Raw genomic sequence first — 19076 nt, 5'->3', positions numbered from 1 at the left:
GACTGAGTGACAAGGTGGTTTCTAGACCTCTAGGTCTTTAGTTTTCATATGGAGCAAAGGCCCAGGAAATTACACAGTAATGCAGATGCCCTGTCTAGACTTCCCTGTTTGATGACTGAAGGTGCCAAAACCCCCAGCTTTGGTCAGAGGGGGGAGGTATGTGTCAAAGTCATTGGCAAAGTACTGGAGGGGAGATATGTTTCACTGAGGCTATTAGCTTCAGTAAGATGGAACCTAGAAGTTTGCTCCATCACACTATGCGTCTAGGGGTTAATCAGCCATTTTTAATGGGCTAGGATTTTATGTGAACAGCTGTAGAGCGGGTGGGAAGCTGTTCATCATATCTGCGCCCTTTTGAATCATTCAGTGTTCAGTAGGGCTGGAGAGAGGAACTCCAGTGTTTTGTGTCCTGGCAAGGAAAAGCTGAACCGCTTGTTTGCTAAACTCTGAGCTGGCGGATCCCCGCTACCACAAGGACTGTGCTTTGTGCTACCACTTTGCTTTGTTTTTGCCCAAAGGGCCGTGTTTATTTGTACTTCATCACGGTTTATGCTGCCAGTATAATAAACCTGGGAAGAATTTAAAGAGACAGTGTTCCCGTGTCTACCTTCGTGTGCTGTTGAGTGAGCCGGCCTACCACACTAATATATATATATATATATATATATATATATATATATATATATATATATATATATATATATATATATATATATATATATATATATATATATATATATATATGTGTGTGTGTGTGTCAATTTTTACATTTCAAAACCAAAAAGGAAAAGTCATGATGGAATTGTAGAAATCACAGGTTTCATATACATATTAATAGTATGCAAATAATGAAAGAATGGATACCTAGAGGTTTACAGCACAGTATTTTGTTGGACTTACAACATTATTAGCATGCTTTTTAAAGGGATGTGTGGGCATTATATAATACAAATTAACTTACAGAATATTAGTATTATACTTCCTATCACTCTCTGCAAGTCTGTGGATCAGTCTGCACCAATCGTGACAATTTATTACACAAAATAGATAAACTGCCAACCCATCAGTTAAGCAAACCATTCTCATGATCAGCATATAGCTATTTGACAGAGGAACCCTTTGAAAATAGTTGCCCTAACTGTGTCAGTTTGTCCTAGATTTCCAGCATGAAATGATCTATTACCATTATGGCTGCAATCCTGCACTGATTCATTTTTCTAATATACACAAGCTGCCAACAGTGCAATAAAATGGAAGAAAGAATTGTTGATAGCAAACCATGAAACGGACCACGCATTTTAATTTTGCCACGGAACTGAAGGTCCTGGTGTTTATTTGTTCTCTTGTCCACTCTCTTTTCATTAGTCTATAGGCAATTCTCCGCTGAGGGGAGTCCTTAAAAGACTATGACTTGGCAGTAGCAAAGGGTACAGGACCAACAAGCAACCAATTAGGACTGCCTCTATTGTAAATATTACATAGTGTGGAGTAATAGCTCTTTACATAGGGGTACTTCAGATTTATAATGTATGCAATACTTTACAGAGCACTTCTGCACATAACAGGATGTAAAATCATGAATGATTAGTGCCCCAAAATTTCAAGCTACACTTTTTAATAGATGTTCTGACAAAGAAAAATAGCTTTTAAAACTTCTATATTAGTTATTATACAGCCGTCCTTATCTATTCAATGTTGTTGTAATCTGTTGGCATGTACAAAGCAGCAGGTTAAATACAGTCTTTAAAAAATTAAGAATATAAAAATATTAATGTCTGAAGATTGCACAAGAGCAGAATAGCCCACTATGTGTTAATTTTGCTATATTGATATATTTTTAGACATACTCATTAAAAATTATATTGCATGCATTTAGCTGCAATATAAAAAGTGCATAGGTATGCCTGTGTAAACTATGTTATTTTCATTAACTTCTAAAAGTAATAAATGTTTTCAATTTACAAAGCCAATGAATCAAGTCACTTAAAGGGATTATCCAGGTTGTAAACATTTAGTAAGAACTGTTGCTAATATTGTAAAATAATATAGTTTTCAGTAATCACATACTCTCTCCCCCAGTGATGAAGTGCTGCAACCATTCAGTGGGCACTGCGATCACGTGCCATACTACTCGCATCACAATTCGGTGATACGAAATATGATGTCTATAGGTCATTGATTTGATGTAGCAGTGACATGTGTCTCAATTAAATAAAGTCTGGTAAGCTGCATGAGGGACAGTGCTGAATCACTGGGGAGAGAGTGGGTGAGTTCAAAATTAGATGGTTTTGTTATTTTACTCTTGTACCAGAAGGATTTACAAAATTATTACAAGTTGAATAACCCACGCTTTTAAACAATTTTCCTATAAAAACACTAAATGGACATGCACCTTTCTAATGTATCTAAAAAAGGGATTCCAAAATCTCACCAGATATTTCTAAAGTTTGATATAGTTAGGATTATAATCTGACCATACATGAAGTTTAATGATAATCATTATGCTTGGTTATAAAACATTTGCACTCAAATAATGAAAATTTGTTCCATTGGCAAAACATTAACATATTTCTCAGTCATTAAGTATACTTCTTTAATGGCCATCTCTCATATTGATCCATAATGGAATGCAAAATGTTTAAGGACCCTATACACATTAGACTAATGTTGGCCAAGCCCTCCAATATCGATGGGATCAGCAGTCTAATGTGAACGAGACCTCTCGACTCTTCCCCAACACATGTCAAAGGAGAGAAGAATTTTGCCTACTGAATTTCAGAGGGCAATCCTTTTCTTCTCCCTTGAGATAACCTGCTGCCACAAGACTATCCCAAGTCCCCTGTGTCAGTAGAGATAGCTGTTATCGAATGTCTATGGGGCATTTAGTCTATGGAAAGATGATCCCATACCTCCTACATGATATACACTATGTGGACAAAAGTATTGGGACACGTCTTAATTACTGAATTCAGATTGTTAATTCTGTATCTTTGCCACAGGGGTAGAAAATCACAGTCTTCCTCTACAAACATTGTGAAAAAAAAGGTAACTTTAAAGGGGTTATCCGGTACTTTTAAAAAAATACCAGTGTGTTTTAATGGTAAATACAACCTTCTTTCTAATTACCTTGCGCTGCTGATACTGCCTGTGAGCGGAGCTCCACACCTCCTCTGATATTAACATCAGCACAAAACCTATTTTCAGGAGCTTTATGGCATGGGTTTCCATGGCCAAGCATCTGCCTGCAAGCCTTACATCACTAAGTACAATGCCAAGCATCAGATGAAGTGGTATAACGCATGCCATCACTGGATTTTGGAGCAGAGTAAACATATTCCCTGGAGAGACAAATGACGTTTCTCTATATGGCAGTCTGATGGATGAGTGTGGATCTGGTGAATGCCAGGAAAAGTCACCTGCCTTATTGCATTTTGCCAACTGTAAAGGCAGGTTGAGGAAAGTTAATTTTATTGGGTTGTTTTCAGGGATTGATCTCAGCCCCATTGTTAGAGTGAATTGAAATCTTAATGCTTAAGAGACTATCGGCATGTCAAAACATTTTGGATAATTGTATGCATCCAGCTTTGTGGGAACAGCTTGGAGAAGGCCCTTTTCTGTTTCAGCATAACTGTGCTCCAGTGCATTAAGCAAGGTCCACAATGGCATATGGTTGGGTGAATTTGTTTTCCTCACAACGCCCTAACCTTGACTGCATCTAAAAACGTTGGGACCAACTAGAACAGAGATTGTGAGTCAAGCCCTCTTGTCCGACATGAGTATATTGCCTCACAAATGCTCTTGTGGGTGAACGAACGACAAAAATCCTACCAGACGCATTCCAAAATCTTGTAGAAAGTCTTACAAGAACGGTGGAAGCTGTTGTAGCTGCAAAGGGGAGACCAACTCCATATTATTACCTATGGATTTAGAATGGGATGTAATAAAAGCTCCTGTGAGCGTAATGTGCAGGTGTCCCAATAATTTTGTTCATATAGTGTATCTGCTCCCAGCACCGGTTTAAGAACAGCATACTTAAAAAGATGCAGCCCTAAAATTGTATTGATTGTGAGGTAACTTAGAGTATACTATAGCTACAGTTTTCCATGTTGCCATTGAAGTTCAAATGTCCTTTCTGTAAGCAGAAATTTACTTTCACAAATTATGCAGCGTCTTAATGTTCATTCTTCTCTCACCTTTGCTTAAAAGTTATAAGGTGAAACAAAGACAGTAATCTTTGAAACATGCTTTGCTTGAAACATGCGGTCTAAGTACTCAGACATATCCACATCCACTTCTATGGTCTGGGGTCCTTGAAGGCTTTGAACAAGTATTAGTTCTCCTGTCTGTCGATCTGATCTTTGCATGACAAAGTTCCCTCTGCTATTTCCTCCCACTATTCCAAATCTCAGGCTGTCTGGGCCCGGTCGTCCTGGGGCTGACGCTGTTGCCATACGAAAAAGTGAGACTGGTGTGGGAATATTTGAAGGTAAGGAGAGGTAATGGAAAGAGATGGTCTTTGGTGCATAATGACAGGATCGGCTGTCCATTGGACAAGGATTGCGTTCACATTGACTGTAAAAGATAAATAAATCATTATTAAAATAACTGTATCCAAAACAAGCAAAAATATTTAACAAAAACTATGTTCACATTAGGACAATGTTCTATGTTGAAAGTTGCGTTTTCTGAAAACGCTATATATAAGACATGCCACTCGACATGTCTACTCACTGCAATGAGGCATATTGAGCCCTAAAGATCAAACTTATAGTCCAAAAAATACGGTAGTTGTAGGCATTATCAACAGTGTTTCAGGGCAGCCTTGGAATCTTTTTCTTTATCAAGTCCCAGTAATTAGTATTAAAAACATCCAACAATTAGATTTCTCTCTAATCAGTCATCCTCCAAATATGTCTATATTTAATATATAAAAAGGAACTGGCAGATGTCTTGACAAATCAATTCTAGTAATTGCTTTATTTACCATGAAGTGACAATTTTGGGAAGTTGTTTCTTAGAAATGTGCTTTCTGTTTTTCAGTGACCCGGTCGGTGACCCAGGGCGGTCAATTAAAGGGTAAAAGTTAAAGGGAATAAAGTTTATAGAGATAATGTTCATGCTCCACCTGTGGTATGCGGCTATATGGGGCCGCCGCTGCGGTGCAGATCCTCTGGAGCTGATGGTGATGCAGCAGAGTTGGTTCAGCTCTCCACAGGCAGAGCTTAGCTCCAGGGCAGTATATGGGGATTTTATGATGTAGATGTGCTGGTGCGGTGTAGTGCAGGTGATGGCGCAGATAATGACCAGTCCACAACTTAATGGCGGTTTCCTCTCATCTTTACTTGCGGTTGTTAAGCAGACCGGGGCACGGGTACTAGCTGGTAGTAGAGATCCGGGCGGCCTGGAAGCAAGTTGGGGATCCACCTCGCCAGGTGAAGTTGTAGGCCTTCCCTCTGCATTAATCTCTTTGGCTCTGCTGCTTGTAGCTATGCTGCGGCCCTCGTCCCTGAGTAAAACGTCTTTGTGCTCACCTGTATGGCAGGCAGCTCGGGCCTTCCTTATGTGTCGCTCCCACGTGGCGGTGCTGGGCCCTGCGGTGCTGCTGTGTCGCCGGGCGTCTGATGGGGCCAGGAGACCTGCAGTCTCCTGTCCTCCGGTTTCTGCTGCTGGGCCTTCAGTGCCCCACAACCTCAGACTCCGGTGTCCGGTTTTTCTGCGCTTCTCTCCTCTGGGGTGAGCTTGTACACAGCTCCCCTCCCCAGGTACTTCCTAGTCGCTGTCCTGTTTTCAACTCCCCTCAACTGACTCTAACTAATCCTGCTTCCATATTCCAGTTGCTAAGGGGAGGAGCTCCCCTTTCTGGTCTGGAGCCAGGAAAGTGTTGTATGCCGGTAAACCTGATTCGGGGACCCCTCTTTGCTTCCAGGCATGGCATCACCCCTTGTGAGGGAGGCAATGCCACTGTGGCAACCGGTTCCCTGGGGTGCCACATTAGGCAGATATTTTTTTTGTTTGCTTTTTTTTATCTCCAGGAATACCTCCACTGATATCAAATATCTGACTGCTCTAACTGTATTTTTGAAAAACAAAAACTTTCATAACAACTGGTAAAAAAGAGACATTTAAAGGGGTATTCCTAGGTCCAAAATCCCAATAGCACTTGCCCCATTTGGAGGGCATTGCAGTAGCTTAAGTATCCATGGTTATGACCACTAATTACTAACTAAATAACTAACTAACTGTCACTATATGAGTTGTCGCAACCATGGATACCTAAGCTATCGCAATGCCCTGCACATGGGGTAAGCAACATAGTGAATGAGAAGAACTGTACTACATTTATAATTAGAGGTATTTGCTAATTATTATTACACTTATTGTTATAATTATTATTATTATTATTATTACACCTATCACTGTCACGGTCGTAACTCGCATGCCTCTTCGGCACCCCTCTACTCACAGTGTGGTTTCACCCAAAGTCAGGGCGTTAGTCTGCCCCATGCTGCACTGCTGCATCTGCTTATGACAATCATTTAGCCTTAGAGGGGTGTGGAAGGTTTCTGCGGGAATTTAACTCGGCTAGGTCCTACAGAGATTAGGTTCACTGGCCTATCCCATGCTAGCAGGGCCTTTATTAGGCAGCTTCGTCTACCACTCCCCACCCAAATATTGGTTCCTGCTCTGGTAGTTCACGTGAATGCATCCTTCTGTATTCCGCTTCCCATTAACGATCCGGCCTGTTTACCTGTACTGCCTGACCTCTCTGCTTGACCTTGACCTCGTTTACTGATCCTCTACTGCCTATTCCGACCTTGGACCGTATGACCATGTTTTATTTTTGCCCTCCTGTTCCCCGTACCCGTGCCTCTGACCCTCCGGTCAGGAGCTGTCCCCCGGGGACTGCCCTGGAATAGTACCTGCCGACTACCTGTGGCCAAGCCTAACCTCACCACCAGAGGCTCTATCAAAAACCAGGCAGTTGCTTAGTCATGCTCCTTCTGAGTAAGCCCGACCCGTGGCGCATTGAGTCCACACCCACCAGCGTTACAACTACATAATGGGATAGGATCTTGGAGATAGGAATAACCCTTTCATTAAAGGGGTTGTTGGGTACTTTTTTTTAAGTTACTCAATGTATTCAGCACGTGGGCATAAGTATCTCTGTAAATACCTTGTGTTGCAGATAATACCAGTGAGCGGCGCTATCACTGGCCGCTCACAAGCATCATGTGACCCCCGGTAATTGATAGTCTCCACAAAATGTAGCATAATGATTGTTGCTAGGCAGTTGTTTAAAGGGAGTCCATCACCCCAAAGATGCATTTTAAATGGGCTACACAGTGTTGTAGGGGACTTAACCTCTATAGCAACCATAGTAGCACTGACCCTGTTCCTGGAACAGTGTCAGAGAAAATAACTTTTACTTCACATGCAAATGAGGAGGCTTTGCTGTGCCCTTGGCATGGCCAAGAGTGTGGGGCACCATTATACCTCCTCATATGCATATTGTAGCCATTCCCCCTTTTCTGATTGACAATGCTTGCTTCCCAGAGCAAATACTGTTTGATTGCTGCCGGTGTATGTGTGTGGCCAAGAGCATGCTCCTCCCTGTCTCCTTTCTTCTGACCTTGCTCACCGCATTTCCGGGTGTATTAGTGTAGCGAGAGAGTCAGAAGAAAGGAGACAGAGGAAAACGTGGGCAGCAATTGCATGCGTGCTCGACTGCACATATGTGGCAGCATTCAGACAGTTCTCGCTATGGGAGTCAAGCACTGACAATCAGAAGCGGGGGAAGGATCCAATATGCAAATGAGGATGTGTGATGGTGCACCACACTCTTGGCCATGAAATGGGTGCACAAAAGCCTTCTCATTTGAACATGAATTAAAATCTATTTTCTCGGGTATTGTAGCAGTAATAGGAACAGTGCTAGTATGGTTGTTATAGGGGCTAAGTCCCAACAACACTGTATAGTGCATTTAAAATGCATTTTGGGGGTGATGGTATTAATTCAATAGAAAATCCTTCAGACAAAATAATGAAGATGATTGAAGGCTAAAAATTCCAAATGTTACTCATTTTTTCCAAGCATAAGATGAATAAATTGCATTGAGTCTTATCTTCTGCAACAGTATCTAGGAAGTGAGAGCAGCGCTCTAGTCTGAATGCAATTTGTGGTTACATATAAGGTTATAAATTTCAACTTCATGGTATTTTATTATTTATGAGGGTAGAGTAACTGACCTTCAACTCAACCATGTTAAGTTAAGGATTCTCTACTTACATTGGTGATGTCTTCACATAGCTGATATTCCCATTGGGTTTTGGACACTCAGGGAGGAGACACTGAAAACCACCCGCAGTGTTTATGCACATGGAGTGTTTTGTGCAGTTGTGTAATCCTAATGTACATTCATCTATATCTGAAAATTAAACAGACAATAATGTAGGGTTACATTTAGTTTAACAAGTAGATCACTACTAGGAAAACTTTAGGATCTTTTAAAGAAAACCTCAGGAAGGGAGACATAACATTAAAGGGGCATTATCTGCCTCTATGCACAGACCATAGGAAGGTTAGACCCCTGCAACAGTCATGCTGACTGCCCTATGCTGTTTCTGTATCTACGATAAAAATAAAACTCAAGAATTAAGGATAAAGCACGTTGTTTCCATTCCTCACATATACTTCTATTTGAGTTACAAAAAAAGCATAGTGCAGACTGCTCAGCTGTTTCCATAGTCCAGGTCCACTCTGGCCTGTGCATAGACACAGATATTTCTGTCTAAACCATGAGTGGATGTAAGTAATTGTGGCACCCCAGGGGTCTGGTTTCCCACAGTAATGTAATGTTATGTCTGAGAGCAGGTGGGAGGTCCTTTGGTCAGGGATCCTGTGCATGCCACACCTCCTGCCCAGTCTTGGGAGGGGAAGACCTTCCCCTATATAAACCCGGGGCTGAAGCAGGGTTAGTCAGTCAAGGAGAGTAGAGACAAGAAACAGTCACAGGAAGAAACAGCAGAAGCTCAGTGGGAGCAATACTACTACAAGTCAGGGGCTGGCAGCTGCAGAGCTCGCCCTGACTGAGAAGCTTTCTTACCGGACCCGGCGTCCGAGGCTGTGGGGACTAACTCTTACCCAGCAGCAGAAGCCGACCGGCAGGGGATTTCAGGTCCTCAGGCCCAGAAACCCGAAGGCACGGTCACACGCGTGGGACCAGCACCGCCATCGTGGAGCGGAAGCCATTAGAAGGCCCCGAGTCACCGGCCATACGGGTGAGCACCACACGGTACACTCAGGGACGTGGGCTACTTATATCCGCTTCTAGCAAGGTAGCCAGAAGAGTACAGTCAGTTTGGGAGGCCTACAACTCCGCCTGGCCAGGGGAGATCCCATCTGCTCAAGGACTGACCAGGCCCCGTTCACTAGCAAGTACTCCGGGAGGGTCTATCGTTGTTACCAGTAAAGACCCTGAATTACACCGCACCGTCTCTGAGTGGTTCCTGCTACCCCCATCATCCACATCTGCTGCCCTGAGGCCATACCCCTCCCGTTGGGGGTTATACCATCTACGCTGCACCATCCATCCACCGGCCTCAGCGGACTCTCTTGCAGCGGCAGCTCCATAGCTGCATTCAACGGGTGGCGTAGTCGTCCTACATCTACCGCTGTTACATCGCCGCTCAGTTTGACTCCCTGGGCACGGACCGGGTCACCGCCACGAGACTACAACCCTCAAGAGATCCGGCTCCGGGTAAGCTCCCGCGTGCGCAACGCAGCGCGACACAGGCCCAGGGGCGCGTCAACTTTGGCGTAGTCGGCAGGATTTCGTGCCCGCAACCACCGGGTACTGCGTGCCTGAAAAAGAGACTTTTAAAACTTACCATCCGTGAAGTTTTCCCGCCATCGGTGAAGATTCCCGCCATCCGGCGCCATTTTCAGCCTTCTTCCCGCCATCTGTGAAGATTCCCGCCATCCGGCGCCATCTTCAGCCTTCTTCCCGCCATCCGTGGAGTTTTCCCGCCGTTGGACGCCATCTTGAGGACGCCGCGCGGGAAGAAGAGGGGCGTGGACTCCGAAAGCGCGCGAGAACTGAAGCCCCGCCTCACGTCCGGACGTTGCGTAAGGTCCTGGAAGGAGCCCAGCAGACGCCGACGTCACCGGAGCGCGACGGAAGGTCCTCAACCCTGACGATCTACTGCGGAGCCGCGGCCTACGGAACAGGATCATCGCAAGGTAGGCCACGGTCCACTAGGGGGGAGGAAGATGTCGGATGCGGAGGAGAGCTTCATTGCCTCAACCCCCGCCAGCGCCACCGCTGCTGCAGTTATGCCCTTCACCATGCCCTATATCCCGGGAGCAGCTTGGCTACCCCAGTACTCAGGGGAGTCACATACCCTGCATGACTTTAGAGAAAAGCTGGATAGCTGTTATGTTCTGCTACCAGAGCTAAGGAAAGAGAGGAGATCTGTCCCTACTATAGGACTCAGCTGAATCCCTACGATGTAACAGGGAACCTGATCCTGCGATCAGACCTGCTAAAGTCCTAAGCTAGTCTGTACGAAGACCTATAGATGTGGGGGAGGAATCCCTACAAGTACTAAGGACTGGGAGGAATATGGGACACCTCCTAACAGAAATAGTAGCAGACAGACGAACAAACAAAATATAAAGAACATAGAGGTCCGTAGACCAAGCAAACTAACAGAGCAAGACACAGAGCACAGGCTAGCTAGAAAGTAGATATACAATGAAGTCCAGCAAAGCCAGAAGGGCGGAGCAGGATTAAATAGGCCAACAAGGTCATGTGACCAGCAAAGGAAAAAAAAACCTAACAGCAAGGTTCTAACAGTACCCCCCCTTCTAAGAGGATCCTCCGGATCCCCTAGGACCAGGCTTATCAGGAAATCTCCTGTGAAACGCTCTGATAAGTCTGGACGCGGAAACATCATCTGACCTCACCCAAGAGTTATCCTCGGGTCCGAAACCTTTCCAGGCCACAAGATACTGCAAACTACCTCTATACCGTCTAGAGTCAAGGATGCGAGAAATTTCATATTCCCCGTCCTCCACCACCGGAGGAACAGAGGCAGAGGCGTCACCATCCGACACAACAGCTTTTTTTAACAGAGAGACATGAAAGACCGGATTAATTCTCCAGGAGGTAGGAACCTCCAACCTAACAGCAGATTGGTTGACAACCTGAAGCACCTTAAAGGGCCCTACAAACTTGGGACCCAATTTCTTAGAAGGAATCCTCAACCGCAGATTCCTAGAGGACAACCAAACCATGTCACCAACAGCGAACAAAACCTCCTGTCGTTTCCTATCAAAGTAGTCTTTAGATTTTCTGTTGGCCTCCTGAAGATTACCACGCACATCCGTCCAAACTTTTTCCAAATCACCGGAAAAATTCTCCTCCTCAGGCACGGCAGATCCCAACTTGGAGAACGACCCAAACGACGGATGTCTCCCAGAACAACAAAAAAAAGGCGAACAACCAGCAGAAGAAGATGTATGATTGTTCAGAGCAAATTCGGCAAGTGGCAGAAACTCAGACCACCCCTCTTGATTGTCTGCCACAAAACAACGCAAGAACTGCTCAACATCCTGGTTTTTCCTTTCTGTCTGGCCATTAGATTCAGGATGATATCCGGACGAAAACGACAAATGAATTCCCAACCTGTCACAAAAGGCACGCCAAAAACGAGCCACGAACTGAGGACCCCTATCAGAAACAATGTCAGTAGGAACGCCATGAAGTCTGACAATTTCCTTGACAAAGGCCTTAGCGAGAGTTTTAGCGCAGGGCAGTTTGATGAAGGGAACCAAGTGACACATCTTGCTAAAACGGTCCACGACCACCCAGATGACAGTAAAACCCTCAGAGGGGGGAAGGTCAGTTATAAAGTCCATAGCCAAATGTGTCCAAGGAGCACTGGGGACCTCCAAAGGACAAAGCAACCCCGCAGCAGGAGTATGTGAGGACTTAGATCTAGCACATACAGTACATTGGCGTACCCACTTAATGACTTCCTTCTGCCATCCAGGCCACCAAAAACTGCGACCCACCAGTCTCTTGGTCTCAGAGATTCCGGGATGACCTGCCAACCGAGATTCGTGACACTCAACAAACAAATCTCTCCTAAAGGTCCCAGGCACAAACAACCTCCCATGAGGAGTGTTAGATGGGGCATTCTCCTGAGCTTTAAGAATCTCATCTTCCAAAACGGAGTCTAAAGCAGCTATCACAACACCTTCTTGTAAAATGTTTTCCTCTTTCTCAGCACCGACTATGGGAGAAAAACTGCGAGACAAGGCATCCGCCTTAACATTCTTAGTACCAGGGATGTAAGTAACGGAGAAATTAAACCGCGAGAAAAACAGTGCCCACCTAGCCTGACGGGCATTCAGGCGCTTGGCAGCGTCAAGATATATCAGATTTTTATGATCCGTAAGAACCTGAACGGGAAATTCCGCACCTTCCAAGAAGTGGCGCCAGTGTTCAAATGCGAGTTTAATAGCCAATAATTCCCGATTACCAATATCGTAATTCAATTCAGTCTCTGAAAATTTTTTTGAAAAAAAGGCACAGGGATGTAATCCATCCCCGTTATCCTGAGACAATACTGCGCCAACCCCCACAGAGGAAGCATCAACCTCAACCAAAAACGGCCTAGTAACATCAGGCTGCATAAGGATGGGAGCAGAGGTGAACCTCTCCTTGAGATACACAAAAGCTTCAATGGCCTCAGAAGACCACTGAACCGCATCAGCACCTTTCCTGGTGAGATCAGTCAGAGGTTTGACAATACTAGAAAAATTTTTTATGAATTTTCTATAGTAATTGGCGAAACCCAAAAACCTCTGTATCGATTTCAAACCAATAGGCCTAGGCCATTCCTGCACAGCCTGAACCTTAACCGGATCCATCTCAAAACCTTTGCTGGAGATAATGTAGCCCAAAAAACTAATTCTCTGTACAGCGAACTCACATTTCTCCAGCTTAGCAAAAAGCGAATTGTCCATTAATAACTGTAATACCTCACGCACGCTCCGCCAATGAGACTCCAGATCTGGCGAATAAATCAAAATGTCATCCAAATACACAACCACATTTTTACCGATCAAAGGTCTAAGGATGTCATTAATCAGATTCTGAAAAAATGCAGGAGCATTAGTAAGACCAAAAGGCATAACCAGATTCTCAAAATGACCCAAAGGAGTGTTAAAAGCAGTCTTCCATTCATCACCCTCCTTCATGCGCAACAGATTGTATGCCCCCTTAAGGTCAATTTTAGAGAACCACTTGGCCCCCAATAACTGGTTAAACAGATCAGGAATCAATGGCAGTGGGTAAGGATTGCGTACCGTAATTTTGTTAATCTCACGAAAATCCAGACAAGGACGTAAACCGCCGTCCTTTTTTTTTACAAAAAAAAATCCAACCGCCACAGGAGACTTAGAGGGCCTAATGTGACCGGCGGCCAAACTTGTCTGTATGTATTCCTCCAAAGCCTTCCTCTCAGGAATAGTAAGGTTAAATAAACGACTTTTAGGAAGAGTCGCTCCAGGGACAAATTCAATAGAACAATCATAGTCTCTATGGGGAGGCAAAACCTGCGATTCTTTCTCAGAAAAAACTCTCCAAAAATCCTGAATAGGAACAGGTAATTCTCCCCTATCCAAAGCTGCAATACGCCCGTTACAACACTTGTCATAACATTTATGGCTCCAGGATTTAATTTCACTGGTAGACCAATCCAGTACAGGATTGTGAAATTTTAACCAGGGCAAACCCAATATTACTGGAGAAGGCAAGTTATTCAACACTACCAAATCCAATTTCTCATGGTGAACACCATTAATAGTGAGAGGAAATTCACAGACCTTGAGAGTAATATTCTTCAAAGGGGAACCATCCACAGAAACCACAGCAATGGGGGATGATAAAGGTTCAGGTTTTAAATTGAGTTTTTCCACGAATCCCCCATCAATAACATTCAGTGTAGACCCGCAATCAACAAACACCCGAAATTCCATTAATTTTTCCTGAGCAATCGTGGAAGCAGCTAAAAATACACCCTTGGAATTTAAACAGGCAATACGGGCGTTACTGACCATTTTTTTTTCTTTCTTCATACGAAGCTCACAGCCTTTAATCAAATGACCAGATTTTCCGCAATAGAAACACAAGCCTTTCGAAAAACGACGGTCTTTTTCTTGAGAGCGAGGTGCCACCGATCCAATCTCCATCGGTTCACCACTGTTAGTACACACATTCTCATAACCAGAAACTGACATAGCAGAGGATTTGCTCTCATTAACACTAGCACGCAGTCTTCTATCCACCCGTATAGCTAATTGCATAGCCTGTTGCAAATCCTCAGGTGTAGGATAAGCAATTAGCAGGTCTTTAACCCTTTCACTGAGCCCAGCAAGAAATAGACTTTTCAGAGCAGAATCGTTCCACCCTGTTTGAGTGGACCAACGACGAAAATGTGTACAATATTTTTCGACATTACCTGATCCTTGTTTTAAACGTCTCAACTCAGTCTCAGCTGATGCGACACGGTCAGGATCATCATATAATAGTCCTAAAGCAGAAAAAAAACTATCCACTGATCTGAAGCATGTATCACTAGGTTGCAAAGAAAAGGCCCACTCCTGAGGCTCTTTGCGCAAAAGTGACATTATGAACCCTACGCGCTGGGATTCATCCCCAGAGGACTTGGGTCTCAAACGAAAATACAATAAGCAAGCATTTTTAAATGAAAAAAATTCTCGATGTTCACCAAAAAATAAATCCGGCAAACATACCTTAGGCTCCAAGAAATGTGCTCCAGAACAGTTACTCACGTGCTGACGGAGCTCGGCCACTTCCAGAGAGAGTCCCTGCAGGTGTTTAGCCAAATCCTGAACCGACACCATGATGGAACAAAAAAAATCTTTCCTTAGAGAATTTGCTGGCTGGACTTACTGTTATGTTCTGCTACCAGAGCTAAGGAAAGAGAGGAGATCTGTCCCTACTATAGGACTCAGCTGAATCCCTACGATGTAACAGGGAACCTGATCCTGCGATCAGACCTGCTAAAGTCCTAAGCTAGTCTGTACGAAGACCTATAGATGTGGGGGAGGAATCCCTACAAGTACTAAGGACTGGGAGGAATATGGGACACCTCCTAACAGAAATAGTAGCAGACAGACGAACAAACAAAATATAAAGAACATAGAGGTCCGTAGACCAAGCAAACTAACAGAGCAAGACACAGAGCACAGGCTAGCTAGAAAGTAGATATACAATGAAGTCCAGCAAAGCCAGAAGGGCGGAGCAGGATTAAATAGGCCAACAAGGTCATGTGACCAGCAAAGGAAAAAAAAACCTAACAGCAAGGTTCTAACAATAGCCTCTTCCAGGTGTACCCCCTCACAGAAGAGCAAAAAGTGAGCATCCTGGTGGCTCAACTAACCGGGGCAGCCAAAAGGGAAGTAAAATCCTGGCCACCTGGGAGGAAGACTGTCGCAGGGATACTAACCCGGCTGAAGGACACCTTTGATACCCGCACCTCAGCCGAGATTAAGCTTAGATTCTACGGGTGCAAGCAGCGAGCGCATGAGAGTATAAGGGACTATGCACTAAACCTACAAGAGGCCCTGAGGGCCATTAAGCAGATCGACCCTGATGGAGTGGGAAACGAGGACAGGCTGTTGACCGAACAGTTTATAGAGGGACTGTATTGTAATACCCACCGAACCCAGTTGCGGGCAATGGCCTTACAGGATCCCCATCTGGGCTTTGCACAGTTCAAGGACAGAGCCATCCGGGTGCTCCGAGAACCGGCACCGGGTGGCGTTGTGACCCACAAGCGCCCTGCTATCACTTACCACCAGGAGGCGGCGCCCTTGTCGGCAGGGCCTGTGGGAGCTGATGCGCAGGCTTTGGACAATGACCCGGCTCCAGACCTACACCATCAGGTCCAAGAGCTAGCTAAGAGCGTTGCTGCGCTAACCCGAACTGTGCAGTCTTTACAGGCTTCCACCCCAGGGAAGATCCAGCTGGCATCCGGACCGGAGGACATCCCGTGGCGTCGACCAAGGAGGACCCCACCGGCCAGAGGAAGACCCAGTGACCGATACAGCGAGGACGGACGACCCATCTGCCGCCGCTGCAATCAACCTGGACATATGGCAAGGTACTGTTCTTTAAACGGGCACAACCTGGGGTAGAGGGCCAACCCCCAGGAAAAAGATCACCAGGCCCATCGAACTGGCGCGACAGATATGTGGGAGGACGTCCAGTCTTGCCTGTGGTACTGGATGGCATTCCCATGAGTGCCCTACTGGACACCGGGTCACAGGTCACCACCATCCCGTACGTGCTCTTTAAGCAGTACTGGAATGACTCGGATATTACCCGCTACCCTGACGACGACTTGAGTATCATCGCCAGCAATGGCCAGCCCGTGCCACAGATCGGATTTAAAGAGGTGACCATCAAAATCGGTAGAGTCGAACTGGCAGCACAGGGACTGATCATTGTAGATATTGACAAACATGAGAGTCACCCAAAAATAACTCTAGGAACTAATGTAATTGAAAATTGTCTTGCAGAGGTGATTTTCCTTTTACAGCAGGTTGCCAAGAACGCCAGCTCCGGCGAGCAGCGGGTGCTCCAGAAAGAGATCCGGGCACTGATGCGACGGCAACAGGTGGAACTCTCCGGCGGTGAGATTGGTAGCGTAAGAATGTGTGACCCTTTTCCTATTGCCATGCCCCCAAAAAGTGAAATGATGATTTGGTGCCGGGCAGCTATTGGTCTGAGAGGTAGAGATTACCAGGCAATGGTAGAACCAGTTTACTCGGACAGTAGGCCCACCATTTTGACAGCACGGGGGGTGGTTGATGTACGCCATGGGAGGGTGCCCGTTCGCATAATAAATATCGGGGAGAGGGAAGTGTACCTGCCCCGGTATGCCACGCTAGCCAAATTATATACCATTAACCAAAATTCTATACAATCTGTGGAACCCTTGCCTCCATCTCACCCGGAGGAAGGTAACGGCTCTAAGAAAAACATGGAGGACTGGTGTCAGCAACTACATCTGGGTACTGACTCCACTCCCGCACACCAGAAACAAGGAGTCTATCGGGTGGTTCAGGAGTACGAGAGAGTGTTCAGTAAACACCCGTTAGACTTCGGGCGAGTCAAGGGGGTAGAACACCACATCCCCACGGGAGACCATCCTCCTATAAAAGAGAGGTATCGACCCGTACCCCCTGCCCACTACCAACACGCCAAGGGGATGCTTAGAGACATGAAGGAGGCTGGGGTGATCAGGGATAGCTGTAGCCCCTGGGCAGCTCCACTAGTCTTAGTCCGAAAGAAAGACAACACCATGAGGATGTGTGTAGATTACCGGAAAATCAATCGTATCACACACAAGGATGCGTACCCCTTACCAAGGATAGAGGAGTCATTGGCTGCTTTAAGATCTGCTAACTTCTTCTCTACCTTGGATCTCACTAGCGGGTACTGGCAGGTTCCTGTAGCAGAGGCGGACCGGGAGAAGACCACATTCACCACCCCGATGGGACTTAGCGAGTTCACCTGCATGCCGTTCGGACTCTGCAACGCACCGGGAACCTTCCAACGACTAATGGAGTGTTGTCTGGGCCACAGAAACTTCGAGACGGTCCTGTTGTACCTGGACGATGTCATCGTATATTCTAAGACGTATGAGGACCACCTGAAACACCTGGCGGAAGTGTTCGAAGCTCTGGCAAGTTACGGCCTAAAGGTGAAACCCTCCAAGTGTCACCTCCTGAAACCAAAGGTGCAGTACCTGGGACATGTGGTGAGCGCTGACGGAGTGGCTCCCGACCCTGATAAGATCACCGCAATTAAGGAATGGCCAAGCCCCTCCAGCGTAAAAGAAGTGCGGCAGTTCCTCGGGTTGGTAGGCTACTACCGAAGGTTTATTCCCGGTTTCACCAAAAAGGCAGCACCTATGCAGGACCTCCTGATAGGCCAGTCCCGGAAGGCCAAGAACCAGAAGCCGCCCTTCAAATGGGAGGAGCTGGAAGAAGAGTCCTTCCGCCAGCTGAAGATGGCCCTCACGGGGGACGAAATCCTGGCGTACCCGGATTATAGCCAGCCCTTTATCCTCTACACCGACGCCAGTAACATCGGGCTAGGAGCCGTACTGTCCCAGATCCAGCAGGGGAAGGAACGAGTAATCGCCTACGCCAGCCGAAAACTGCGACCCACCGAAAGGAACCCCGAGAATTACAGCTCATTTAAGTTAGAGTTCCTGGCCGTAGTATGGGCAGTCACCGAGCGCTTTAAGCATTACCTCGCTTCTTCCCGGTTCACCGTGTACACGGATAACAACCCGTTGACACACCTGGACACGGCAAGACTCGGTGCCCTGGAGCAGAGGTGGATGGCCCGTCTGTCCAACTACGAGTTCACAATCAAATACCGGGCAGGACGCTCCAATACCAACGCGGACGCCCTGTCCAGGATGCCCAACATGCCGGACGGAGGAGAAGATCCGGAGGGACTGGAAGAAGTTGAACTCCCTGCGTTCCACCGTCATGGGACTATCCAGTATTCCCACCGGGTAAGGAGTAAGCAGGCTGCTACATTGAACCCCTTACCCCACTACAACTGGGCGGAAACGCAAGACAGCGACCCTGCCGTCCGACTGGTGAAGGAGATGCTGACTCGGCCGGAGGCTCGCCTTGAACCAGACGCTCCGGAGGAAGCCAAACAACTATGGGCAGAGAAGAGTCGACTGTTCCTTTACAAAGGGAAGTTGTGCCGCAGAATGGTTAACTCCCGGACGCATGAATTACTCTGGCAAGTAGTGGTGCCACGAAGAGACGCAGCCATGGTGATGGAGGCATACCACGACGGAGCTGGACACTTCGGGTGGAAGAAGCTGGAGTTCCTGCTGCGCGAGCGGTTCCACTGGGTAGGCATGAGGGGAACCATCGAGAAGTGGTGCAGAGACTGTGGCCCGTGCAACCTGAGAAGGAGGGACCGTGCCAGCCAGAAGACTCCCCTGCA

At 46.2% G+C, this 19076-nt stretch overlaps 1 protein-coding gene across 1 annotated transcript in view; it reads right to left on the bottom strand.

Annotated features, from left to right (window-relative positions):
* Nucleotides 1–923: 923 nt before the first annotated feature.
* FBLN7 (fibulin 7) overlaps nt 924–19076 on the bottom strand; it is a 250444-nt gene continuing 232291 nt past the window's right edge. The window contains exons 7-8 of the mRNA XM_073672785.1: nt 8288–8426; nt 924–4572 (exon numbers count right to left, since the gene is read on the bottom strand). Coding sequence (XP_073528886.1) covers nt 4200–4572; nt 8288–8426 — 512 coding nt within the window. The 3' untranslated portion in view covers nt 924–4199. The remainder of the gene's footprint in view (nt 4573–8287; nt 8427–19076) is intronic.

Source organism: Phyllobates terribilis, unplaced genomic scaffold (assembly GCF_046119375.1).
Source record: "Phyllobates terribilis strain yellow unplaced genomic scaffold, ASM4611937v1 Scaffold_3__8_contigs__length_932513732, whole genome shotgun sequence".
Taxonomy (NCBI): domain Eukaryota; kingdom Metazoa; phylum Chordata; class Amphibia; order Anura; family Dendrobatidae; genus Phyllobates; species Phyllobates terribilis.
The sequence above is the reverse complement of the archived record's forward strand: the minus strand, read 5'-3'. Positions and strand labels throughout refer to the sequence as shown.